At 44.8% G+C, this 27,648-nt stretch overlaps 1 protein-coding gene across 1 annotated transcript in view; it reads right to left on the bottom strand.

The window, feature by feature from the left end:
- Positions 1-24,387, bottom strand: part of EEPD1 (endonuclease/exonuclease/phosphatase family domain containing 1) — a 103,406-nt gene extending 79,019 nt beyond the window's left edge. The window contains exons 1-2 of the mRNA XM_080929829.1: positions 24,106-24,387; positions 22,677-23,715 (exon numbers count right to left, since the gene is read on the bottom strand). Coding sequence (XP_080785955.1) covers positions 22,677-23,554 — 878 coding nt within the window. The 5' untranslated portion in view covers positions 23,555-23,715; positions 24,106-24,387. The remainder of the gene's footprint in view (positions 1-22,676; positions 23,716-24,105) is intronic.
- Between the last annotated feature and the right edge of the window lie 3,261 nt (positions 24,388-27,648).

Below are 27,648 nucleotides of genomic sequence, written 5' to 3'. Positions count from 1 at the left end.
CATTTGCCTTGTAAATACACGACCCTGCATTCAACCTCCAGTGTGACATAAAACAAACTAAACAAACCTTAGGGCTGGAGTCATCCGGAAGCAGCAATAAGATGGGCAGAGAGAAAGCCCGGTAGTAACAGCCAGGGCCTCATTCCCGCCACTGGAACACATATCTGCACTAAGCAGCTACAGACATAAGGGGTCATGAATGTGGAAGTTTCTCAGCCTGAGGAAGGCAAACAAAACCTCAATAGTTGCTCAAAGCAAAGCTGCTCATCAGGTGCATAGCAGGCTCACGAACTGTGTTTTGACAACATTCCCAGTGCCAAAGCAGTGGCAGGTTCTGGGCTTCCTGAGAGTGGCTGAGGGTGCACTTCTGAGCTATTTTTGGAGCAGAGCTGTTCCAGGGGTGTCTGTCAGGCTCAATGCAAAGGCCAACGGCCACACCGAACCCATGCTCTGGGCCACTGTGATCTTTGAGGAACACAGGGTTGCAATAACCAATTGCAGGGCCTGTGCCAAGTGAACCAGCTTTCTCTGAGTCCCTGTGGAGAATATGACAATGTGTGGGTCATCTGCACATCACAAGATTCTCAGACATGACCTGCTGTTCAGTGCATGTGAGCAAACAGAACAAGCAAGCCTGTGAATGATCTCAGACATCGACTACCATCCCCTGGACTCCTCTCTAAAGCCTGCCTAACAACAGACACCTGGAGGCCCTGATCACCCCCAACTAGCTCCTCCTGCTGATATGCGGCTCCCACTTTTCATGGAGGAAGAAAGAGCCCACAGGATACAGGACATATACAGTGGGGTCTAGTTGAACAGGAGATGCAACAGAATTGGAAGACACGAGGCAAAATTGAAAAGGCGAAAACACAGGCAAGGAATTTAACCCCACAGTGCCATGGGAAAGAAATAGCTCACTGCGGCTCCCATAGTACAGAGGCCCTGACAGAGACTGACAGGGATCAGGGCTTCCATGCTGACTCACCTGCTTTCCCAGGCTCATGAGAGAAGGCAAACCCAGGGCTGTCCCTCCCACAAGGACAGAATGAACGGTTTATAGCAGCTATGGGATTCTGCAGGGCGAATCCACTGGTGGGCAATTTGGTTTTAATTTAAAAAAAAAGAGTCTACTTATTTATAAACCTTTCCGTTGAAAATATATATTCTAGGTATTGTGTTTATTCACGCAAAACCTTTAGAAAGTTACAGAGTTCAAAAACTACCACACCATGAGGAGAGACACACTGAGGGTTTGGCTCTCACCCTGGTCCTCCCCCTTGGTTGTCATTTTACTGACTGGTGTCTAGTCAGGATCTCTCAATGTACTGTAAATCTGAATAAATATATACCCTTACTCCCCTCTTTCTTACATGAAAGCTCGGGGAGCTGTGTGGTCTATCCTCTGAACAACACAGAACAGGAACCTCTCCGCATGCCCTCTCCGTCCTCTTCTGTCACAGCGACAATCTTTCCTGGATGGCTAGAGCCGTTTGTTTCAACCGACACACAGACTTCACACACAGAACGTGGCAATGCATAACTCTCCACACTTGTTTGCAAGATAAATTTCCAGCAGCCATATCACAGTTTTTTAATTTCCCCTCATGCTATGAGTTTATAAATCATCTTCCTTTTTGTGCAATGCCCTGGTTCCTGGTGAGAAACAAGAGATAGGAAGTGGGAGCAACGGACGTCTCGGGAGCCCTTGGTTTTGGCTGTTGCTCTTAGCAATATCAGAAAAGGAAGAACAGACGGGCCGAGGCCATGCTGCCGGTCTGCAGTTTCCCCTACTCCTGATGAAAAGTGGAAGAAAGGACAAGCGAACACACGAGATACAAAAATAAGTGCACTTAGCAACTCCATGAAGAAGGAAGCCTAAAACCCCATTTGATCTGAGCATGCCCTAACTCTGCTGCCACATAAGTCTTGAGACAATCGTATCCTCCGTATCCAAGTTGGCTTACATCTTCCCGTACATGAGGGAGCGGTTACCTGCGAGAATGGTCACATCCTTGATATAGCCAAGTGCAGCTTTGCAGGTTAACAGCTGGCTCCTGAGTACTCTCTTAGCCCCATGCAAAGAAAGGATTTCCACCATGGGGCTGGGAGATACCAAGATCACAGGCAAAAGGAATTTTTCCTGTGACAAGCACCATCTACTTCATGCATAGACCAAGAGCCCCTTCCCAGGCACAGGTACACTCTGGGAGTCAAAAAAGAGTTTTCCCTTGAATAGAGCCATAGAGAGAAGGGCTCTAGACCTCGGTTTCCCTCCTGCTTTGGTCTGACATGCATCCATATACATGGTACCTATGTTCAAAAGGTATTTTCATATGAGTAGATAATTTGGAAAAACATGAGAGTTAAAGCTTCTAAATCATCCCTGGGGCCAAGCTGTCTCCTTGTGGGCAACTGAAACAGGCCTAGCCCTTCAAATGGTTTACTTTTTTCAACAGTGTTCTGGCTGCTGGACACTGTGCCAGGAATTACTGGTAGATGCCGCAACTCGTAAGTAGAATGTGGGTCATTATGGTAATGACAACACCTAAGAATGTGTAAGGGATAAAAAGGTGGGCGGTCCCAGCTTTGGGACTCCAGGCTATAAGAAAAGGGGGGTTGGTAGGAGAAAGGTGATTAAGTATGACTGACAGAAACACAGATGGCTTAGAGATAGGGACAGTGTCATGGAGGTCCTCTCTTGTCAGCACACATGCAAGCACACACACACACACACACACACACACAGGCACACACACATGCACACACGCATGGCTTATGAAATATCCTTCCTAAAGCAATGCTCTCAGGAAGATTGGGGTTCATTTTGGAAGCCTCATTCTGATAGTAACATGTATACAGGTAAGGCTTTACAGTAAGCCTGCACTGGAGAGCTAGGCCTTAGGACAAGGACAGAGAGAAATGTGGCAGTGGCCATGGATAGTGACCGTGAACCAGGAGTGTGCCAAATGCTTTACGATTAGTTTCCATGACTTGACACAACCTCGTCTTGTGTTCCTAAAGATGAGCCGTGGGGACTAAAATGACACTTGTATTAGACACCACTAAAGCAGACAGCAATCACTTTACATGGCAGAGAACCCACCCTCTGCAGTGCACAGGTGATTCATGACCTTTACCTTCCTCAAGCCCATCTGCACCTGATCCCTGTTCTCAACCCTAGCCCCATTCCTGACACACTTTTTCCTATAAAAACATGCAATAACAATTTAAATCAAAGCACATTAAATCATTCTTGGACTTTTGCCCCTCCCATCAAAGACATTCAAAGTACCTAAGAGCTACAGTGGGCCAGGCATCACTATTTTAACATGTATAATATTGTACCAAATGCCATTTCCCTACCAGCCTTTTCTTCACTGACAATAATACATTTAGTTACTTTTGGTATTAGGAATTTAATTTGAATCATATTTACAATAAGAGCAAAATGCATAACAAATTAGCATGATCCAATGTCAAATATAGTATCTTCAATGTTAGGTATTCCTCTACACACAACGCAATGAAAACATTATTCCAAATACACCTCTGTTTTTATAATCCCCACAGAGGCTTACAAATACTAAGTCTTCAGTGTTTAGAATACTATAAATATTCTGCAGTTAACTACAAAAGAGATGGCTCAGCATCTGAACTGATGTAATTTTGCTCAGACATCCAGTAGGCCTCTATAAGTTAATTTTTCCCCACTTGAAAAGGCAGCACAGAGATAAGAAACACTGTCCTTCCTCCAAACTCCTGCCCTTTCCCAGAGGGAGAAAATTAGCTTCAGGCTTTTCCTCAAATACCCACTATCTTCCACTCCCTCCCACAAAAGCTGGAAGGCTTTGCATCACTTTTCATAGGAGGCTTCCTCTCCCACCCCCTCAGGCCATTACATAGTTTCCCTACCTTCTCACATTCCTACTCAAGCTCAGCCGCCTCATCAGTGAGGTAGACCAGTAGTTCTTAGTTCCTCCTCTACTCAGTAAGTACCGGCAAGGGGCAGGGATAGCCGAGAGTACTCTGGGCCTTCTGTTCTGCCCATTCTCCAGCTCTACCTTTGTCACAAACCTACTTCTCAAAAACACAGAAACCCACTGCCATTGCCTCCTGGGTCTCCCTGTAAGAGGCTGCCCACATGTTCTCTTCAATGTCACACTCAGTACATCTCCTCTGACACCTCTTGCCCTGCCCAGCTGAGGTCCCATAACTTCTGCATTGGGTTCCTCCTTGCCTGCTGGATGCCTTAACTTCTATTGCCAAGAAAAATCATTCCGGCAATGGTACGGTCCCTGTGCCACTCCTTATAACTTTAAAGTGCTCCTAAAGCAGGGCCATGGACCTGTTCTGCCCTAGGGAACATTCATTTGGCGATTTCTAGAGACCCTTTGGTTTTCACATACAGAGAAAGAAGACCCTTGTAGTATAGAAAATGTGAATAGAGTCCAACGATTCATTAAATATCATATGAAACATGAGCCAGTTCCACCACAAACAGTGAGCTTCCCAAAAATATCAATAGAATGTGAATCTACAATCACCTCACTATGAAAAGTAAAAATGTTTTTAAAAGCTCAGAGCTGACAGAACTTAAGTCAAGAGAACCTGCCATAAATGTTGGGGCCAATGTAGCCCCTACTGATTAGTTCAGTATTGTTAGTATTTGTTTAAGAAAAAACCCTTAAAGAATGGAACTGTATTTTGAAGAAGACAGTAACCTCTGGTGCAGGTGGCCCCACCTGCTCAGGGTCTTCACACAAGAAAGCAAACAAGCGTGTGTGCTTGAGAAAGGGATCATCCTACAAAGGCCCATTCGGAGGACATGAGTTGCACCCAGGAGGCCCTGGAAACAAACTGATGAACCAGCAGCAAACAGTCCCACGATCATCCATGGGTTGTTGGCAGCAAACAGAGCCTAGAAACAGGAGCAGGGAGACTGACATTGAGCCAGATGATAAAAATGTCCACACAGGATTTTGCCCGTGCTTCTTTGCACTGTGTACCTCCCATCCCCCATAAGCTCCACCCCAGAGCAGCTCACCTTTTACCAGCGTCATGTGTTGTGCTTGCCCGTAACACACTGGTTCTCCACCTTCCCAATGCCGTACTTGTTGATATGGCTTCTCATGTTGTGACCCCCCCCCCCCAACAAACATAAAATTATTTCCATTGCTACTGTACAACTATAACTTTGCTACTGTTATGACTCGTACAGCAAATATCTGATATCTCACATGTGACCCCTGCAAAAGGATCATTAGATCCCCAAAGGGGCCTCGACACACAGGGTGAAAACTGCTGCCATGGAAGATTTCATTTAAGGAAAGTTGTCCTTGACTGAAAAGCATTTTAAGAGCACCATGCAGGATCTAGAGTACAGCTCTGTGGTAGTGCTTGCCTGGCAGAAGCAACATCCTGGGGTTCCATCCCTAATACCTATAAATAAACAGATGCATAACGGCCCAGGGCCTGAGCATCGGCAAGCATCCACCAAGACGCTTCAGCAAACAGTAAACGGCACTGGCTGGTTGAAAGAGGAGGCACCATTGCACAGTCCTCCTCCAACAGTTCTACAGGCAGCGACCCTGGGCACCATCACTCACTGCCAGCAGACACAGTGTCTCTGCTATCTGTCTGAGACCTTGATCCTGAGTCAACTGTCCCCACAGCCAGAAGGAGCCCTTCATATCCCCTATGCTTTTGGATACATGTCTCCATCCCTCAATGTGAGATGAGCAGGGATACACTGCCCTGGGCAAAAGAGGCTCCCCTGGCAGCTTCATCAGAAAGTAGTGAGCACGGCTGTTTGTACAGTCTCATTAGGAAGGCGATTTCTCACGTTCTGAAGGAATCCAAAGGAGCAGCACAAAGGTGGACGGCACCAAGACCTCAAGAGCCAGAGCCCGAGCATCTTTCATGCGTATTTGATAGTTTCATACACAAGATGAAGTGCCCAGCAAATACAAAAGAACAAGTAAAAAGAAACTATGAAAAGTAAAAACAAGGTCAAGGTTCGTGGCTCTAGCTCCAGCAGCCACCAGGCCCCCGGCCAGCAAGAAATAGTCCCTGTTTCCATCTGTTGCACTGATAGTAAATCAGATGCCGCATGTCACTGGGCTTGTCTGAAACAAGCTTCAGGAGAGAGCTTGCAAACAATTAGTCAGAAGGCAGTATCCTGCCAATTGAACACGGGTTCTCCCAAGTACATTTACCCCGGCAATGTGAAGGAAGCCGAGAGGTAATTAGCTCTAAAGATAAAGATCTATTTTTAAAGATGGATATATTTATAGCTGTCACGTAGCCAGACACTCTGTGGGAGGAGACATACAAACATATGTCTGTGGTCAGACACATACAAACCTAGGGACACATGAGATGTAAAACAAGTTTATGAAAGTAAGACTCCATTAATTGATCCCATCTGAACCATGAAATATAATTTCAAGACTGACGATCTCAAGTTCGACCTGTAATAAAGTCTGACTGACTGCTAGATTTATTTTTGCACAAATAAAATTGGGTAAAGATTTAAGTATTTGTAATTTACACTCATTAGTTTGGGTATGTTTGCTTTTATGCCAGCATACACTAGCAACCTGACAGCACAATTGAAAGCTCTAAAACAAAAGGAAGCAGATACACCCAAGAGGAGTAGACTGCAAGAAATATTCAAATTCAGAGCAGAAACTGACCAAGCAGAAACAAAAAGAACCATTCAAAGAATGAACAAAACCAAGAGCTGCTTCTTTGAGAAAAGTAATAAAATTGATAAACCCTTAGCCAGAAAACTAGAGGACAAAGAAAGAGTATCCAAATGAACAAAATCAGAAAGGAAAGTAGAGATATAATAACTGAAACTGAGGAAATTAAAGAAATCATCAGATCCTACTACAAAAGCCTATACTCAACAAAGCTGGAAAATCTGGAGGAAATAAATGAATTCCTAGACAGATACCAGATACTGAAGTTAAACCAGGAACAGGTAAACCATCTAAATAATCCCATAACAGCTAAAGAAATAGAAGAAGTCATCAAAAACCTCCCAACCAAAAAAAGCCCAGGTCCAGATGAGTTCAGTGCAGAATTCTATCAGACATTTATTGACGACCTAATACCAATACTATCCAAACTTTTCCACAAAATATAGTCAGATGGCACACTACCTAACTGAATCCAAGAACACATCAAAGTGATCATTCACCATGATAAAGGAGGCTTCATCCCTGGGATGCAGGGATGATTTAATATACGGAAATCCATCAATGTAATCCACCTTATAAACAAACTCAAAGAAAAAAACCACATGGTCATCTCAATAGATGCTGTCATAGAAATAAAGATATTTAGAAAGCATTTGACAAAATTCAACACCCCTTCATGTTAAAAGTCTTGCTTGGAAAGAACAGAAATCCAAGGCCCATGCCTAAACATAATAAAAGCAATATACAGCAAACCAATAGTCAACATCAAAATTAACAGTGAGAAACTTGAAGCAATCCCACTAAAATTGCCCACTCTCCCCCTACCTATTCAACATAGAACTGAAATCCTGGCCAGAGCAATTAGACAGCAAAGAGATACAAATTGGAAGGGAAGAAGTAAAAATATCACTGTTTGCAGATGACATGATAGTGTATATAAGTGACCCCAAAAATTCCACCAGAGAACTTCTATATCTGATAAACAAGTTCAACAAAGTGGCTGGATATAAAATTAACTCAAACAAATCAGTAGCCTTCCTCTACTCAAAGGACAAACGTGCAAAGAAAGAAATTGGGGAAAAGATATCCTTCACAACAGTCACAAATACTATGATATACCTTGTTGTGAGTCTAACTAAGCAAGTGAAGGACCTGTATAACAAGAACTTTAAATCTCTGAAGAAGGAAATAGAGGAAGATCTCAGAAAATGGAAAGATCTCCATGCTCATGAATTAGAAGGATCAACATTGTAAAAATGGCCATCTTACCAAAAGGAATCTATAGATTCAATGCAATCCCCATCAAAATTCTATCCCAATTTTCATAGAGTTGGAAAGAGCAATGTGCAATTTCATCTGGAATAACAAAAAACTGAGAATAGCAAAATCCATCCTTAACAACAAGAAAACATCTGTGGGAATCACCATCCCTGACCTCAAGCTATATTACAAGGCAATTGTGTTAAAAACTGCATGGTACTGCTACAGAGATAGTCACGTGGATCAATGGAATAGAATAGAAGATACAGAAATGAGCCCTCACATATATGGTCACCTGATTTTTGACAAAGGAGCTGTAAACATTCAATGGAAAAAAAGACAGCCTCTTCAACAAATGATGTTGGTCCAACTGGCACTCAGCATGCAGAAGAATGAAAATAGACCCTTCCTTATCTCCTTGTAAAAAGCCCAAATGCAAGTGGATCAAAGATCTCCACATTAAACCAGGTACACTGAAACTATTAGAAGAGAAAGTAGGGAAAACCTTAGAACACATAGGCACAGGAGAAATTTTCCTGAACAGAACACCAATGATTTGTGCTCTAAGGTCAAATGTCGACAAATGGGACTTAATGAGATTGCAAAGTTTCTGTAAGGCTAAGGACACTGTCAAGAAAACAAAATGGCAGCCAACAGATTAGGAAAAGATCTTTACCAACCCCACATCTGATAGAGGCCTAATATCCAAGGTATACAAAGAACTCAAGAAGTTAGACACCAGAGAATCAAACAACTGTATTAAAAAATGGGGTACAGAGCAAAACAAAAAGTTCTCAATTGAGGAATATCGAATGGCTGAGAAACATCTAAGGAAGTGCTCGACATCATTAGCCATCAGGGAAATGCAAATCAAAACAACCCTGAGATTCCACCTCACACCAACCAGAATGGCTAAGATCAGATGCTGGCGAGGATGCAGAGAAAGAGGAACACTTCTCCACTATTGGGGAGGTTGTAAACAACCACCCTGGAAATCAGTCTGGCGGTTCCTCAGAAAATTGGACATAGTACTACCTGAAGACCCAATTATTCCACTTCTAGGCATATACCTCAGAGATGCTCCAACATACAACAAGGACACATGCACCACAATGTTCATAGCAGCTCTATTTATAATAGCCAGAAGCTGGAAAGAATCCAGATGTCCTTCAGTAGATGAATGGATACAAAAATTGTGGTATATTTACACAATGGAGTACTACTCAGCTATCAGAAACAATGACTTAATGAAATTCTTAAAAAAACGGATGCATCTAGAAAATATCATCCTGAGTGAGATAACCCAGTCACAAAAGAACAGACATAATATGCAGTCACTGATAATTGGATACTAACCCCAAAAAGCTCTGAACACCCCAGAAACAACTCACAGACTATAGGAAGTTCAAGATAAACAAAGGCCAAAAACTAAATAAATAAAAAACCATTATGCTTAATCTTTACTCACCAAGAAAACTTTGACTATTTCCAGGTTACATCTTGTTTTACATGTACTTTATGCTCATTGTAACTAGTAAGATTTTAATGCATACTATCAAACCTTAAAAAAAAAATCAAGTACTGACAAAAATGTATTCATATACTTTTACGCAAAATGCTTTTAAAATCTGTACATTTGTCTCTGTTTTTAAAATAAAGTTGTTCTATAAAAAAAGAAAGAAAATATTCCAGGTACAAAAACTGCATGACTTAGTAGCAAGAAAGGAGGGAAGAAAAACATCTTTTTCCCCAGCTTAGCAGTAAGTTTGAAAATGCATGCTCCTAACCCTGAGCCATCGCTTCAAAGGCAAGTCTGGCCCTCTCTAGTCTCTTGCCTTTTAGTGTTCCCATCCACCACGGGGTGATGCAGCCCGGAAGTCCTCACCAGCTGCTGCACTCCGTTCTTGGGTACCGCTCATCCCCTAGAGCCATGAGCAAAGCAGATTTGTACTCAGATAAATCACCCAGTTTAAGGTGTCCTGTTACCCTACAGCAGACAAGGTAATGCAGAAAGGATGTACATTAAAGAGATCGCTGTGATAACAAGACAACTAAACACTTCAACAGACCGCCAAGGAAGACGGAGTGCGGGCTGTGTACTGGTGGTAGATTCGGAGCGTGAGTGGGGTAACTGAGTACAGGGCCTTCAGAAGCAGTTGCTAGCTGGAAATCTTCAGAGCTCAGAAGGTTCTTTCGTGAATTAACTGTCGTATAATTCCCACTGGTATGTCTAAGTGCATTGAAGTACCTCTTTACCCTGCAAGTGGATAGGGGGTGCCTGACAGAAAAAAAGGTCATGTTAAACACAAAAGCAAAGGGAAGCGGGGCCTGTGCCGCCTGGCTCATTGAAGGGTCCATTGAAGTGAAGGGTATGACTCAGCTTGTCACGGATAGGGCTCAGAGGGATCAGGAAATAAACACAGGGCATGTAATTTCATCTGGTGCGATGGCTTTGCCAGGATCCTGCAGCAGGTGTTCTTTCAAGGCACTTCTCTGGCCGGGGGAGGGGGGGCGGGGGGGCGGGCGGGGGGAGCTGCGGAGGGTGGGGGGGGAGATGCGGAGGGCGGGGAGGGGGGCGCTGTGAACTGCAGGCACTGTAATGAGATGCCCGATGTCTACCTCTCATTGCAAACCCTGGCATACGGTGCATCACATCCCGGCATTAGATAAGTGTGTTGAACTTCCATCCAAATCACATAACTTAAATGTGAAGTTGGAGGACACTTGGTGCCTCTGAAGGACTCTCCTAAAAACCCTGCTCAGACGCACTGCTTCTGCCAAAATCATGGAACACACCAAGTGGAAGGTGCCAAGGTCTTTCCAGATGGAATTTCCTTTGGGTAGGATGTTGAGTACTTTCTCCTATTACAAAGAAATTATCCCAGTTCACGTCCTGATACGATGACTCTATGAGTAACAGGAAAGGAAGAGGGAAAGACAAGCAGCCAGCACGGTCTCTTTGTTTTTCAGCTCAGCAGTAACTTGGAAAATAACCTAAACCAAGGCCTACATCTAGATTGTTCTCCAAAGAGAAGTAAATAGCCAGGAACACATGGGAAGATGCTAAGCCTCACTGGCTTGTGGGGAAATGGAATTCAAACCCTGATAGCCCTGTCCCACACCCAAGAGGATGGCTATGGTCAAAAATCAAAAAAGCATAAGTGTTGACAGGCATTTGGAAAACATGAACCCTCAAGTACTGCTGATAGAAATGGAAAAGGATTCAGCTGCTCTAGAAAACAGCCTGGCACTTCTTCAAAATGCTAAACATAGAATTAACTATGAACCAGCAATATCTTCCATATAAAATGTCTTCATCTACGTTCAAGTCAATATTATTCATCAGAGCCTAAAGGTAGATGAAACTAGAATCCATCAATATAGTGAAATATCTGGAGAACATAAAAATGGAATTCTAACACATGTTACAACATACGTGAACCTTGAAAAATGTAAAGGGCAAGGAGTCCAGTTCAAACAGCCACATGTCCAGAAGAAGACAGACCAGGCAATGGGAAGTGACAGCTAATATGTATGGAGCTCATTTATGAACTGTTCCATGTTTATGTTCCATGTTCTGGAATTATATGGGTGACAGCTGTACAACCTGTGACTACAGTGAAAATATTATGGATATAATAAAAACTGCTGTCAATTGCCTGCAGTCAGCTGCATGATGTAAAAATTTAATTTCAATTCCCAAAACAAACCCAGCGGCCACAAAACCCAGCACTGCTGGCCTCACTGTGACTGGGTGACTTCCCCACATACCAATTGATTGACAACCACCTTGAGCTCCCTCCAAGACACAGGGTCCCTTCCCACAACTCGCGCTGTCTCTCCAGCCTCTCTAGGTATTGAACTGTCCTGTCCTGGTCCTGATGTGATCTCTCCACGTTTTCAGACAGGGCCTGATCCCTGCTCCCCAGCAGAATGACTTCCTGCAAGCTTGCTTACACTCTTCAAGGAAGTCCTCAGTTGCATGGTGGGCATACTGTAGCCACTTGCTAGTATGAGAATGAAGTTAATTACTGAGTATAAAATGCTTACAAGTGCCTCTTGGATCAAATAATAAATATGAATCAAATAAAGAATATGTGACCAACATATTCTTACCATGAATCTGTTATTGCTACGGTGCCAAAACTATGATTCAGAACCCAGCTTTTACCCTTGCAAAGCTTTCAGTCTAGGAGGGTAGATGGCATCCACATGCAATTCCAATGCAGGACCTGCTATGGCTGGGGAGATATGGATGGGAGCCTATAACTGGGCACTTAATAACAAAAGCCAGAGAAAGCTTGGTTTGTGTTGGCTCAATGACAGACACTCTGGACTCACTTTCTCACTGCAGATCTAAAGGACACAAAGTTCCCAACAGCAGACAGACACTAAATCCCTACCTGAAGTGAGTGTCTAAGCTCTACAAAGCTCAAGCATCAATATTATCTGGGGCTAAAGGCAAGCGCCAAGTTGGCAGACTGAAGGATGCTGCCTGGGACTGGAGGTGGACCACAGGGCTTCAGGACAATGCAGTTTATTCCAGGAAGATGCCTAGACTGGCACCTCTGAAGGGCAGTGCAGGGGAAACTAATCCCGGCTCCCAAAAGCTAGGCCAGACCTATTGTGGCTTATATAAATGCCAATGTTACCCTAAGACGTGGATGTCAACTTAAATCTGTGCACTGAATACCCTAAAAGTATTCAGAAATGTATCTTCCTCACAAATGGCCAAGAAAGGCATATTAGTCAATTCTTCCTAAATTATCTTCTTACACACTGAATGATGGTGGCCCCTCAAACTTTACCAGCTAAGCCCCAACCCATAGTACCTCAGAATCTACAAAGGAAATCTGGATTCCAATAGGATGGGAGATGAAGGTTAGCTACTAGGCAGAGAGAGACTGAGCCTTGGGAGAAACATAAAATAAAGACTACTGCTAAATCACCTGTAGTGGTCTCTTGCCCCAGCAGTGTGACAATGAATTCCAGTTGTTTGGGCCACTGGGTCCACCGTACTTTATCAAGGCAACCTTCTTGACTAATACACACTCTCTACAAAAATGATTGTTCCTCCTCCTCTGAGTTCCAAGTACATCGCAGAAAATAGAGGTCACTTTCCTTCCTAATGAATAAAACTTCAGAATAGAAGGGACTTCTGCAACTTAGAAGAAATGTATTCATCTAAGTATACAGCTCCTATCAACATTACTGACCAATCAAAATATCACCCAGACACCCTTTGGCCCTCCTCCTTTGGCCCTCCTCCTCTCCCTCCTTCTCTTTCTGTTTTGATTTTTCCTATTGCAGAAAGGCTGGCCTTAAGATACTACAGGGTCTCGGCATGGACACAATCCTGCCTCAGACTCCATACTGCACCACAGTCCTGGCCTAACAGTGATTGTGGAGAACACAAATAATATATCTGAGCTGGGGATGGTGGTGCATGCCTTTAATTCCAGCATTCAGAAGATGCAGGCTGATCTCTGAATTTAGGCCAGGTCTAAATAGAGAGTTCTAGACTAGCCAGGGCTACCCATTGAGAGCCTGTTTCAAAAGGTTAAATAAATAAGTAAACTAACAAACAAATAAATACTACATCTGAAATCAGGGCTAACAGACAGTCTTGCAATCTTGCCCCCATTCATCCTCCAGGTTATTTCTGTGCCGTCATTTGTTTGGTTCATGTCAATAAAATCTTCATCTTCATAGATAAGCAACACTTTGAACCATCATCTTACATGTTCTTCATTTAAGTTTACCCTAGAGTTGAAAAGATTAAAAACAACTCTTGCTTCTGTGTCAAACTAGCAGTATCTGATAACGGCTTATAATTTTATTATTAAATGTGGAATCCTCAAAATCACCACAATACAAGATCATCACTAGTTTCTGTGTCGTTTGACTGTGTTCCACGCAGTTCATATACACTGACGTGCTCTCCTCAGTCACTGGGAGATCCCAAACATATTCTACATAAAAAATAAATAAACTTTAAAATTCAATTCAGAACAACTTTAAAAGACTGTACAAACTTTAAACCTTAGGAAAATGCTTTACAAGGCATCAAATGCAGCCTTCTTTCTCAGAAACTTATCCCAACTCAGAGTAATTCACAGGTTACAAAAGCATAAAATTCTAAAACAGTGGTTCTCAGCCCTCTGGATAATGTGACCCTTGACTAGATTCTCCCAACCATAAAATTATTTCATTGCTACTTCATAACTGTCATTTTGCTACTGTTATGAGTTGTAGTGTAAATATTTGATATGTAGCATATCTGATATTCGACCCCCAGCTTGAGAACCACTGTCTTAAAGTCTATTAATTAATACACGTCTAAGGTAAAGAAAAACAAAATAAAACAAAATGACAGCCCATTGCTATTTCCTTTTCTGGGAGCTGAATGAAGAATTTGGGAAGAATTGGTACATTGGCGAAATCAACCTGTGAGTTTCTAACTAGCCACATCTTTTGAGGCAACCTTTGAGGGAAAATGATGACACGTTCAGTCACTGCTAGGAGTCAGCAAACTCCACACCCGGCAGCACTCTCTAGACTAAATGACTTGGGCCCGGGTACCAAGGTTTAATTTGTTTTGCTTTCATTTGATTGGGATTTTGTTTTATTTTGTTTGCTTTGAAACAGGACCATAGCTCAGGCTAACCTCGAATTCACAATTCTTTTGGCTCTGCCTTCCAAAACATTGGAAGGACAGGCATGTGCCACTATACCTGGATGGTGTGTTTTAGAGTCATCTACACATACTAGTGACTTTACACACAAAAGAGGGCTGGCTTTTCTTTTTTCAGCAACTTCAACTCGAGACCCACTTTAAAGACCCACAGTACAATGAGCATTCCTGAGTGAGAGGATCAGCCATGACTGTGGGTATCCCGTGCTTGTCAGAGGCAACTTTACCCCTAGATTGCTAATGCCGGTTGCACACACTACTTAAAACATGACACTAGCTCACCAACAAGAAGCGTGAACAGAAAGCAAAGTTGATCCTAAGAAAATGAAAACGAATGTTTGGAAAACTCCAATAAAAACAAATTGTGTAAGAAATCGCTGTCCAAAAAAAAAAAAAAAAAAAAAAAGGTGTGGGCAAGATAAATATAAAAGACTCAAAAGTCTTTTAAGAAACAAACACACAGCATCTTACGCCCAGTTTGCTTTTACTCCATTTTGAAGAAGCAAAGGGCAGGACAAACACTTTCATCCCCGTGTGTGAGAGTGTTGCTGTGTACCCACACGCTGAAGGAACTCTGAGCAGAAAGAGTCGCAGAGCATCGGTGAGTCCAAAGGCCACAGTGAGGCTTCCTGAGTCCACAGGTACTTTCTCATCATCAAACTTAGACACTAACTGTTTCGACGGTAATTCAGACCCCACTACTTAAAAGCCATGGGTCCCTGGCAAAGGTCTAGGCTTCCCTGAGCAATCCCTTTTCCGTCCATTAGGCAGAGACAAAGATAACAGGCCACAGGTGACACGGGCTGGGCTCCGGACACAGCAAGTCCAGTGTTAAGCATGAGGTTTTGTTCTCAGCATACATACTGCTGCTGCAGAGACATAAAATCTCCAGGCCCTGTGGGGAGACTTTACGCTTTAAGATCGGAGATCAAGGTGTTAATCAAACAAATGGCAGAGGGACACCAGAATCTGCAGCTGTGAGGGCTCCTACCAAGAAACAAAAAGAGGAAACAGGGGTCCGCAGCTTCAGGCCAGCAAAGCCAACCACGGGGACTTTCAGACCACAGACCACTACTTTAATTTGTTTTCAACTTAAAAATAACAGAAAGTGAAATCGTGCCATTTGCAGGGAAAAAAAGAAATGGATGGAACTGGAGATCATTAAGTCAACTCACATAGACCAACATACCGTGTTTTCTCTCATGTGGAGTCCAGATTGCTATTAGAGACGTGGCACTGGAGAAAGGGACAGTTAGGGGACAGAAATGGAGACAGCAGTGGAAGACAAGAGTAATAGCAGGAAGTGACTGTTAACATGCACATTATACACATTGGACACCACCATGATGAAACTGATTGTTTTGTTTAAAAAATTTTTTTAAAAAACGTAATTTCTTTAAACGGGATTTTTTTTTTTAATGTAAGTCAGACTGAATTTGCTCAAGAAGCTTTAGGAGAGGTTTTCTTTGAAGCAGTGATTGAATCAGTTTTTAAAACAACAAGCTACCTTAAACCTCTGCCTTACAGTCTATGCTTTTAGCCTGAAAGTACTGATGTGAGCCTCCAGAGATCAATCAGCAAAGATCCCTACAAGAGCAAGATGTAGGAGATACAGACAGTCAGGACAGCATTCCCCTGGTGAAGCGCTCCATTTCAGGACTTTAAGGTAGCCTAGTAATCAAAAGCCAGGCCGAACAGCTTAATCAGGTAATGGCTGGACCAAAATAGAGTCTTCAGGAGACAGGGGCTGGTTGGGAATAAGCACAAATCAACATCAGTTAGAGAACTACAACCAGAAAAAAGAAAAGGAAAAAAAAAATACAAGGTTTCTTTATATGGGACTTTGGAGGAACTCCAGACTTCCTTTATATGACATGTTTACTTCAGGATACCCTCCATAAGCTCCGAGTGTGGCAGCTATCAATTACTACACTACAATAAATAACCGTGACCCAGAAGAAGGTCTGTGAGCAATCGTATGGAGTACAGCCAGGAAGCTTTCACCCGGCAGTTTTGTAGCATCTCCTTAATGTTCTGATGGGAAGAATGACCAAGACTGGATCACACCTGGCTGCCTCCACAGCACACAGACCAGGGATCTGTGACAAGAAAATGGTATTTTAGTGAAATGCATTGTTTAGTTAATACTAGCAAAAATTATTAAGGAATTATGGATTTGTGTGTGTGTGTGTGTGTGTGTGTGTGTGTGTGTGTTTAAGACAGGGTCTTTCTATGTAGGCCTGGCTGTCCTAGAACTTGTTAATATAAACCAGGCTGGCCTTGAACTCAAAGAGATTCACCTGCCTCTGCTTCCCCAGTGCTGGGCTTAAAGGTATGCGACTATGCAAGGCTCAAAGACAAGGGCGGTTGTTTTCGTGTTAATTATGTGTAAGCTATTCTAGAAGATGCCTGTGTTTCTAAGTATGATACATTTGAAGCTGGAATAAAGGATCCAATTTGGCCCTTTGTCCTTAGCATAGAGGGACTGCTAACTAGTAGCCCGACTGTTATCACATTTCTCCATGTCAAATGACAACTTCCCTCCCAGTAAGCTTGTTCCCAAGGTCGGTCCTCAGTCTCCCCTAAGGCTGAGGTCTCCACACAGCCTGTAGAACCAAGTGGATTAGCACCGAGGAGTCACTGTGTTCTCTGGCCTCTCAGCAATACTCACTTCCTCCCTCATTTTGCACATTGCCTTGGTACCTGTCAGATTCCGATCTCCTTTCTAGACTGGCAGTTTCCTCAACACAGGGCAGGTCTCTATACCACTCAAGGAAGCAAACTAATGTAAATATCTCCCATTGAAAAGTTACCTACAACCCCTAAGCATGACTTTGTTCTACATGTCACTGATGCTAATAGAGTACAGGGCCTTGCCAGATGCCACTCTGGGGCCGAGAACAGGATATAGCCTCAAGCTGCTATGGGTACCCACAACCCTACTCCTTGTCCAGAACACAGCATGCACAGGGAGGAGCAGAGAGGTCAGAGAGTTGTGCGAATTTTCACACAGTGCAGAAAGCATGCCAGTTGGCCCCCAAATCTCCGAAATGCCTCTGGGCCTGTCTTCTAGGAATTTCAAAGTTTCAAACAAGTCACCACCTAATTCTCACATCATCCCAGACACAGACGAATCCCTTCAGTTTTACCTCTAAGTATATCCTTCATTTCCACCCACTACATCCCCCCAGTCACTCACCACCCCTCAAGCAACACGACCTCTTTATAACTCCCAGAACACAATCTGTTCAGGCCCCAGCAGCCGTAACAACCCAGCAAGAATTCACCTCACCAGCTTCTACCTCTTCCCCCAGATCTTTCATGCCTGGCTCCTTGCCATCCACCAGTACCTGGAGGAGACCTTCTCTGACCTCCATTTTTCTAAACAAGCATCTCTCTGCCTCATCTCCATGATCCTCAGCTTTTGCACCTACCTGTAATCAGGTACCCATGTGCTAACATGCTTATCTCCCTATCCAGAAGGGAAGTTCCATCAAAGCATCAGCATTGCCTAAGACAGCCTGCCACCCAGAGAGAGGAGAAGAAATGCCTGATTGAATGTTTAATCACCTGGAAACATCAACAGTATCAAACCTCCACAGGACCTTGACATTAGACCCCAAAGAAACTCAACCTCTTGAAAAACAAACATAACCCCTTTCCTTTCTGAGTGATGTCCACACTAAGACCTCCCTTTACTCCCCTCCCCTCTCCCCCCCCCCCCCAATTCTCTGACAAAGCCACAGCAGTCTTCTTGCTGACCACCTTGCTGTCTGGAAATGACCCAGAATTCCTTGGCTCTGCAGACCGGAACTCCACCTTGGAGTGGAGCCCAAGGTCTCAAACTCACAGGGCCAAGCAGAGAGGCCTTGACGTCCTCTGAGTTTGCTCCATGCTCTGGCTACCAACCCAGCCTTTGGAGGAACAAAAACAGGAAAGGCACAGGGGCCTTCTGAGGCTAAGATAGTTTCAGGGATTTGGGTAATGCCACCCTTCTTACAAGCCCCTGATGCTTGACCTAAGACTGTGGGCCAGTGAGATTTAGAAACAGGACATGGAAGGGTATACTGAATTTGGTAAAATTTGTTCCAAGACCTGGCTTTGAAATCAGACAAATGCAGAGCTTCAAATCCTGGCTCCAGCATTTATATATCTGAAGGCCAATGGGGTGTTATCTTAAGCCTCTGAGCCTCTGTTTCCACAGCTATCAAAAGAGATGTCCCATGTCTACTTTAAGAGGATTGCCGAGTGGTTTTTCTTCCCTCCCTCTGGATATTATATTTGGTTCATCTACCTAATCTTTAATTCCCCAACATGAGCTGATTATTCATATGGACAAATACAAATCAGTTCCTGTCAGTTAGCCAAAAAAAAAAAAAAAAAAATCTGGGTTAACCAAACTGTTTTGATGCTGAGCCATACAAACTGACTGCCATTTAGTTAATTCTGTCACGGAGGTGATCCAAGATGATCCCTGAACTGTGTTTATACATGTGCACAGGAAGTGTACATTCAATACACATTTTTCCATAGATGAATTGAATGACAAAATGAATTCTGTCTATGCGGATCCTACTAATCACGTCTGACAGACTAAAATCTGTTGGTGGAGTTTCTTTTTTTTTCAGAATTATACACATTGTCAGGCATTAATATTTTACATGTGATTTGCTAGTGAAGACTCGGGAAGAAATACAATTAAAAACACTAAAAAGCTAACTACTTTGACACTGGAGTTTTCTTCAGATACAGAATATGAGGAAAACAGGCAACTGGGATGGTGAATCTCTATTTCTTTCAAAGATTCTCTATCAGCTCTACCTGCATTTATTGTCAGAAACCAAAGGGATACTAAAAGGCAGGAGGCTTGCTCAGCCATAAACAAATACTAAAGGATCATGGCTCACACTGTTCAGAATTTTGCAAGGATATTCATCAGAAGCATGTTTCTTTCATTCCTGCCCCATAAATACTAAAGGAGAAATAATATTGCCTAAGACCAAGATTTGGCAAATGAATGTGATGAAACCAGCAGTGTCCCTGAAGGTTCCTGGTGACTATAATTATCTAGCTCTAAGAGGTCCTACCTGAGAGTTCACATGCAAAATGACTCTGCCTATCAAATCAGCAGCATTCCCATACAGGGGCACCTTTCCTCTATAAAAAGCTCATACTTGATAAGCAAAACTCACAGAAAGGAAGCCATGAGACAGCCACTCCCTCTACAAAACTGCCCAAGGTTTGCTTTATAATGCCTTAATAATGGATTCAATGTCTGTGACTGGCATGGGAGTTGGCAAATACCTTTGGTTTGGTATATCGTGGTTTGGTACAACAGTATAGAGGTGCTGTGCCTAAGCAAACAGCATGCTCACAAGGATAAAGTCAGCTGGTGTAGGCCCTAGTCCCATCAGTCCCAACTGAGCTGTTTCAGAGCCAAGAGGTTTAACTCCTTTCCCTTCTTTCCTCACCTAAAGATGGGGATCTTTAACAAAAGCAAACATTCCCCACTTTAGAGTTACTGGGGAGAACAAAAGGATGTGGAAGCTGTCAGAAAACACAAAGGCACACCCTAAACTCCAGCACTCTTCCCCTGCACATCTACAGGAGGAAAACAAGGCCACCTGGGAAGCTGCATACATCCATACTTGCTCACACTAAATAGCTTCCTGCTATTAACAAAGAGAACTCCTAAGAGGTTGAGAAACTTCTGTGAATCAGTGTGAACACCCAGCTCTCAGAGCATGGGCACTGCCACCTGTCCTCGGGACTCTGTGACAGCTTCTGGTGCCCTAGGACAACCACACAGGCAAATGTTCCCACCACAGCTTTGCAAGGATCAGGCCTTAAGCCTATTACTTTGGTTTTACCTGAACACTAACCACGTGCTAGGATTCTTCAGAATAGTGACTGATCAGGCCAAAGGAGTCACCGACTCACAGGACATATATGTAGCCTAGCGTGACAACCCAGTGGAGGTAGAGGCCACCTTTCCACTGCTTACTACATGTGCCCCCTTCTACACTTCACTGGATTTGGGTAAACTTGCCTGAAGTCACCAGCCACACACCTTCAATATTCTTCCATGAAATCCAAAGAACAAAACAGGACAAAACCCCAAGGACCCTATACTGAACAAGAATTGTTACTGCTCCTCTCTAGATAAGCCCTGATGGCTCCACCCTTGAATCAGAGCCAGAGCAGCTGCCTGAATAGCTTCTGATACCTAGGACAACTGGCCCCATGTCCACTGTCACCCTCACATCTTCCCCTCTCTTCATTCCTGTCTTAGAAAGTAATAAAGCCCTTAGTTCCTGGCCAGACTGAATATTACGAGAACAAATAAATTCAGAGGTGACCAGACCAATCAAAGGAGGGGACAAAGTAACGGAAAAAAAAAAGTCACATCAGGAATGCCAATGTGGGGGTGGGGGGCTGTCTTTAAAAAGAAACTCAGAAGTACAGAGAGGGTCCAACACAGAGCACCGAGCTTCTCAGGTCTCGAGCACACCAGAAACACCTGGACTGATGGGAAAACCTGGCTGGTACCCAAAGCTTCTCAGGCAGTGGCTGGTGGTACTATACTAGTCCAGAGCCAAGCTAATGAAGTGACTGGAGAAAGCTAGCCCTGCTGTGGATCCTACTCAGATTCACCCCTCTCTTTACTACACTGGGTCTTTAGGAAACCCCTGCTGGGAATTGGGCAGCCAAGCTGCTAGCTGCTGTCCCCCAGCAGCTGTGAAGGAGAAATAGCATCAAGCCAGTCCTGATGTGAGTCTCCCAGGGCTGTGAACAAGATGAGTTTGCAGAATGACTGAGTTGGGGTGACAGTCAGACAGTACAACGTAGCAGGGAGTAGAGCACTCTGTGATCTCCTGATCCCTGATCCGTCCTCTCTCGCTCCTCAGAGATAAGAATGTACCATGGGACTGTGCCAAGAAAATGTTGTTGCCTGCTTTTCTCCTCACTGATCTGTCCCGATGCCCTGCCACAATTCACCGATTCCGCACTGAGAACTCCCTTCTCACTTCCAGACACCAAGATACCCCCTTGCCAAGCAGATCAGCCTCCACAAAGGAGAGCAGGAAGAAAGGACCAGCACTGGTTGTGCCTCACAGCCCTGCAGATCAGCATCTGAGAATTCCTGACACAGTCAAGGAGCTAACAAGTTACACTGCACACTGTTACTAAGAGCCAGGGGTTCTTGCCATGATGTGTCATTCTACTGTGTGGGGAGTTAGTTCCTGCAGACGGTAATTCTGCGACAATTACATCCTCTCCCACTGACCAAACCTGCCAGGCTTTGCTCTTTTAGTTCAGAAGGAACAATCTGCCCGGTATCCACACCCAAACTGGCCTTTTCTAGCTATGGGACAGTAGGAGGAGTGTGCTAAAAGCCAAGTTCAGGTTCAACAAGGAAAAGGAGCGCTACGTGCTTTGTTCACAGCTCCCTGGAAAATGCGGTGCATACGTTTGTAAATAATATGGGTTTTGTCCACGCAAATAGGCATATCTGATGGAAAAACATGACCTTCCCTGCCATTAATGTAACCTTTAAAATCTCAGGATTTTATCAGGGCAGCGGTAGTGCGTGCCTTTGATTCTAGCATTCAGGAGGCAGAGGCAGGAGGATCCCTGAGTTCAAGGCCAGCCTGGCCTATAGAGCTAGTTCTAGGACAGCCAGAGCTACACAGAGAAACCCTGTCTAGGAAGAAAAAACAAAAACAACAAAACCCTCGGGTTGGGTTTTTCTTACATGTAAGACTATGCCTCACTTCCCACAGTGAGTCAGTTGAAACTCTGTAAAATCCTGTAAGCCAAAGACCTTCTCCAAAGCAGAACCCATACTCCAGAGCCTTTGCTTAGGAGGAGACCATCACTCAGCAATCAGCTCTGGAACCCCAGGAACAGAGATTAAGCACTCCTTCCTCTCCCTTGCCCCAAAGGATCCACTCATTTGAATTCTCAGCAGAGCTGCCTTCACTCCCAGCTCCCCTGGCGGTTGCTGCCCTCACCTGTTTTCCAGAAGCGTCATGCACACCACCTCTCGGACCCCTGGGTTATTGGCCTTCTCCACAGAGCAGCCCTGTAAGTTCCACGTGGCCAACCTAAACACAGGTCGCCCATCCCTCATACCTCCAAAGGCCTCCACCGAGGGCCTCATAGAGATAATCTGTGTGGGCCCCCCTGGTGGCAGGTCCAAGTCCTCACTCTGCAGGCTCAGAGATGTGGGACTGGGATGAGGTTTGGCAGTGAAGGTAAGACCCCCATTGGTGTGGGTAGATGGGGGCCTGGACCTCTCTGCGAACACCTGGTGTCGTATTCTGTCCAGGAAGGCTGCACTGATTCCATCCATCCTCACCAAGTCTTCAACACTTCGAAAAGGACCATGTTCCCGGCGGTAGTCCACGATGCTGACGGCCATCTTCTCGCTGAGGCCCCGGACACTCATGAGCTGAGCAAGGGTGGCTGTGTTGATATTGACTCTCGGAGTGAGAGGCACCGTGGTGGCCAGGTGATGAGGCTGCTGCTCAGCCAGGAGGTCCCGCCTCAGGGAGTTGGGAGAGTGCTGTGCAGAGTTACTCTTGCTGCTCACACAGATCTCAAACTTGACCTGTTCCAGTTTAGTGGCCCCTACACCACTGACAAGTGCTAGATCTTCCACCTTCTTGAAGCCACCGATATATTCTCGGTACTCCACGATGCTTCGGGCCACTGCGCGAGTCACCCCAGGCAGGGTCATCAGTTCCTCCTCAGTGGCAGTGTTGATATTTAGCCGCTCCTGATTCACCAGGATGTTGCTGAAGTTGCAGGCAGCGCTGAACTTGCGGCTATGTGACAGGTCTGATGGGTCTCTAGGGATAGAGCGATGGCAGCCCAGGGTGCTCCCCATGGCCAACCACCACAGAACAATTCTGGATAGAGAAGAAACCCGGGAGCCTTTATAGGCACAAAAGAACGGGAGGTTGCAGGACTTACGGGTCGAGGAAGTTGCTGCAGACAAACATCAAATCTTCCATGGCTAGTGTTCAAAATCACCTCTTGCTGGACCACCTAGAAATTGACATGGAATTTGATTGAAATTAATCAATTAACCCTTTGCACTCCCGCATTGTTGGAAGTTCATAACTAGTGGGGCGGGGGGGGGGGTGTCAGGTCAACTTCTGAAAACGTGGACATAGAAAGGCTGACTTTTGTGGGGTTTCCTCGGGTTATTTATCACACTGGATCCAAAAGGGGTACAGAGCTATCCCCATGAGCCTCAACCCCGAGGCCACCTCCTCACTTCGGACACCCCCCGCAACCGGGCTCCTGCAGACAGACAAGAGGAAGCCCCTACTGCGCTCAAACACTATAACTTGGTAATTCTGCTAAGCTTGCGGGCGCAGACACTGAGTAGGGGTTCAGGGACCCATCCCCGGCCCTCCAATCCCCGCATCCCACCTCTCTGTCACTCTGCTGGGTCGGTTCCCGGTCCCCTGTGACTCTACGCGCTGTCCCGGCTCTTTCTCCCGGGGAAACTCTCAGTGCCGCTTTCCTGGGGCAGGCAGGATTGCTCCTGAACGACAGGAGCAGCAGCGAAATTCGGCCCCCGATGCTGCACCAGGACTAGCGGCGTCGCAGCTGCGTCGATCCAGGCAAAGCTCGGCGCCCAACTCGGATGCGAGAGACGGCAGAGCGCGTCCTGAGCCCCGCACGGCGCGCAAGCACCGCCGCTCGCCTTGGGTGTCACAACTGAAGTCAGGTCCAGACGCCCGCCCGCGCCTCCACCGGCACAGCCACGCCTCCTCCGCGCCAACTCCTCCTCCCGCCTCCCCGCCGCACGTAGGGGCGGGACGCAAGCGCCAGGGGCGGGACCATTGGTGGGCCTGGTGGGGCGGGGTAGAGGGCGGGGCTTGTGGACTGGGCGGGCAGTAGGAATGGCACACAGCTAGCCGGTCTGTCTTTCTGGAACCTGAGCTCCTACAAAGCTCTGGTTTTGTTAGGTGAAGCTGTTTAGGGCGGTCTGGGGCAAGCTGGAGTCTTCCCTGTGAGGTAGGTTTGTCCTGCTTATCCAGAGCTCCTGAAATTCTCAGACGGGATAAAATTGTATCTAGCTCAATTCTCTTGCTACTTATAGGCCTTTCCTCTACTCAGACAGACCTCCTTCTTCCAGTTATGTCTGGGAACAATGTGTCACTGGAATAGGACTTGCCTCCTGTGTGTTCACAAAGGTTGTACATCTGCTGCCCTTTGCAAATTTAGCTCCCTGAGAAACTAAGGGTATGTTTTTGTTAAGTATTAAATCTAATCGCTAAAAACGGAAGGAAATGATACTGGGAAGTGCAGGCAGCTTTCCAAAACAGTTTTTGGATCACATTGTGAACTGATGATAATTTAGTTAAAGATTAAAAATCCCGGTGCCTTACAATGGATACCTGAAGCAGGAGTATTTGGCTAAACAAACGCTGCAGGGTACCAGGGACATGGTGAGACATTAGATACTTTGACCCAGAGCTGTCAGTGACCTCTGAAAGAACAGATCTGAACCCAACCATCTGGCCAAGGTTTCTGATATGAATGCCAACAGAAAGCATTCAGATGTGGAGTGGCAGCCTAGGCTTGGGGGAAACTCTAGGGATATAAGGAACCTCATTATTACAAGTGAAAGACACCCCAGTCAGATGAGCTTAAACAAAAAATGGGGAGGGAGTTCCAGATTCCAGGAAAATAGTTGTGGAATCCACCTTACCTGGAGCATGCCTGCATCCTCACTAAGGATGACACAGACTGACCACACTCCCTCCACATCTGCAGCCAACTTTCGATCTGTCAGCTTCATTTCCAGTCAAGCCAATCTCACTTGAGAAGAATGCCCAGAGGAGGGTAAGAAAAGAAGGTAGAGAGGAAAAATACGATGGCAACAGATAGATAAACAGAAGTGTACCACATACACCTGGACTCCGGTACACTGAAGATTGAAGTTTCCAGTGACTAATGACCAAGCTGGTGAGGAGACGAAGGAAACTTCCACATATCACTTGTAGGATCAGAAGTTGATACAACCACCTTGCCTGACAGTTCCTGGAAAGTTAAAAGTGCATTTACTGCACAACTCGACCATTGCACTGACAGGGGGTTGCGGAAGAGCAAAGAAAGCAGAGCCCCAAATCCTCTACACCCGTGTTTGTACATTTATTGCAGTCAAGGAGTAGCAACCTCAAGAGCATCAGTCTGGGTTTGGTGTGAATTTGTCCCCCAGCAGTTCCTGTGTTAGATTTTGGCTCTCAGGAAGTTTATGGTTTTGGAAAATGGTGGCATTTCATATTTCAGGTGGCACTTCGTGGGAGGCCACAGAGGTGCTACAGGTTGAAGAGAGTAGGGGACGTTTGGAAGACCCTGAGTCTGGCTTCTTCTTGTGCTGTGGCTCCCAGACTTCTGACTGCTTTCCCTCTGCTACTGTGATACCATGTGCCATGAGGTCTTGCCAAAGAGGACAGCATGTGAACACTATTCCCTGATGACTGAGAAACTATGTGCCAAACAAGCCTCTTCTTCACAAGCTTCAGGCATTTTCTTATATTAACAGAAAACAAATGGTGCGAAAGGAAAAAGAAAACCTTATGGGATATGGTTGAGCAATAATGGCAAACTACTTAACAAAAGCAACAGCAGAAAGGCAAAACAAAGAGCAGTTCGTTGCATGAAAGAAGCTCGGCAAAAAGAGAGCATGCTGCATGATTCATAGACAAGCTAAAAAAAAATAGAAAGGGTCTGTGTGCAGACAATGTACCAGTGGTTGTGTGGGAATGCAGGGAGGGAGGAACAGATTAAAAAGAGCACAAAGTATCTTTATGGTGGGTGGTTCAAGTGATACTTGAGATGTACTGGTTGAATATGTCAAAAGCAAGAAAATGGTATGTTTTTAAATGTACAGTTTAGTGTAGCTAAATTATACTTCAATAAGATAGGCAAATCATCAAAAAAAAATCCAAAAGAAGTGCTTTTTTAACTTAAAAGAAGAGACGAAATTGGGGTAGAGCAGGGTAAGCCAGAATTGACTGAAGGATGACAGTTGAAAGGGGTGAACGGGGACATGAAGTTAAGTGTCAACAGCTCCAAGAAGAGAAGTATGCACTGCTCAGAAACATCAAAGAAATAGGAAGCCAGACCATGAGAGAGCCTAGCAACATACTGGACCATACAGAGTCACCACAGACACAGAGAAGTTGGTAAAAGGCTTATTACAGGGAAAAGGAAAGGCTTAATGATTTTACTTGATTCTCCACTGATATTAGGATTCTAGCTACCACTGAGTTACACTAAGATGTCAGAGGACATGAACAAAACCTTTAGTGAATTTTCTTGATTTTCCAAGGATATTAGGATTCTAGCTGACCACTGAGTTACAGAAAGATGTCAGAGGTTGTATGGTTGCAACCAAGTGCCACACGAAGTAGACTTTGCCCCTTAAAACATAGCTGTCATTTAACATAGTCAGAGAGGACAAGGTTGGTGTCCTTTCACTTTTACTCAGCAGTTTCAAAGAGTGATGAGGAAAAGGTGGTGGAAGCTAAAGAGCAAAACATTTGTCAAGCTCCAGGTTCAGTAGCATGGCACAGTCACACTTAGACTATAATGAGCCAAATTCTGATCCCCTCAATCCCCAGAGTCGCTGGGCATCAGAGATATAGGTGAGAAATTAGGAAGACTTCTACAGGTTAAATAGGAGGGGATAAGATGGACGTGGCTATCAAATAACTAGTCTAAGGGGCATCCCTGGGATGTGACCATTGCCATGAGACTTGAAAGATAATTAGGAAATGATGCCTCAACCCACAAACTCTCAGTCTCCTCAAAGCAAAAGCAAACCCCACTTCCAGATCAATAACGTTCAAGCACGCTACTGACAGGCACCTGCCACCAGCCTTCTGCAATGGTCAGGAGAGAGATTGTTCTGAAGAGCAGTACATCAAAATGACGACTCCTATTCGTGTGATCTCTACA

The sequence above is a fragment of the Micromys minutus genome (genome assembly GCF_963924665.1).
Source record: "Micromys minutus genome assembly, chromosome: 16".
NCBI classification, from domain to species: Eukaryota; Metazoa; Chordata; class Mammalia; order Rodentia; family Muridae; genus Micromys; species Micromys minutus.
The sequence above is the reverse complement of the archived record's forward strand: the minus strand, read 5'-3'. Positions and strand labels throughout refer to the sequence as shown.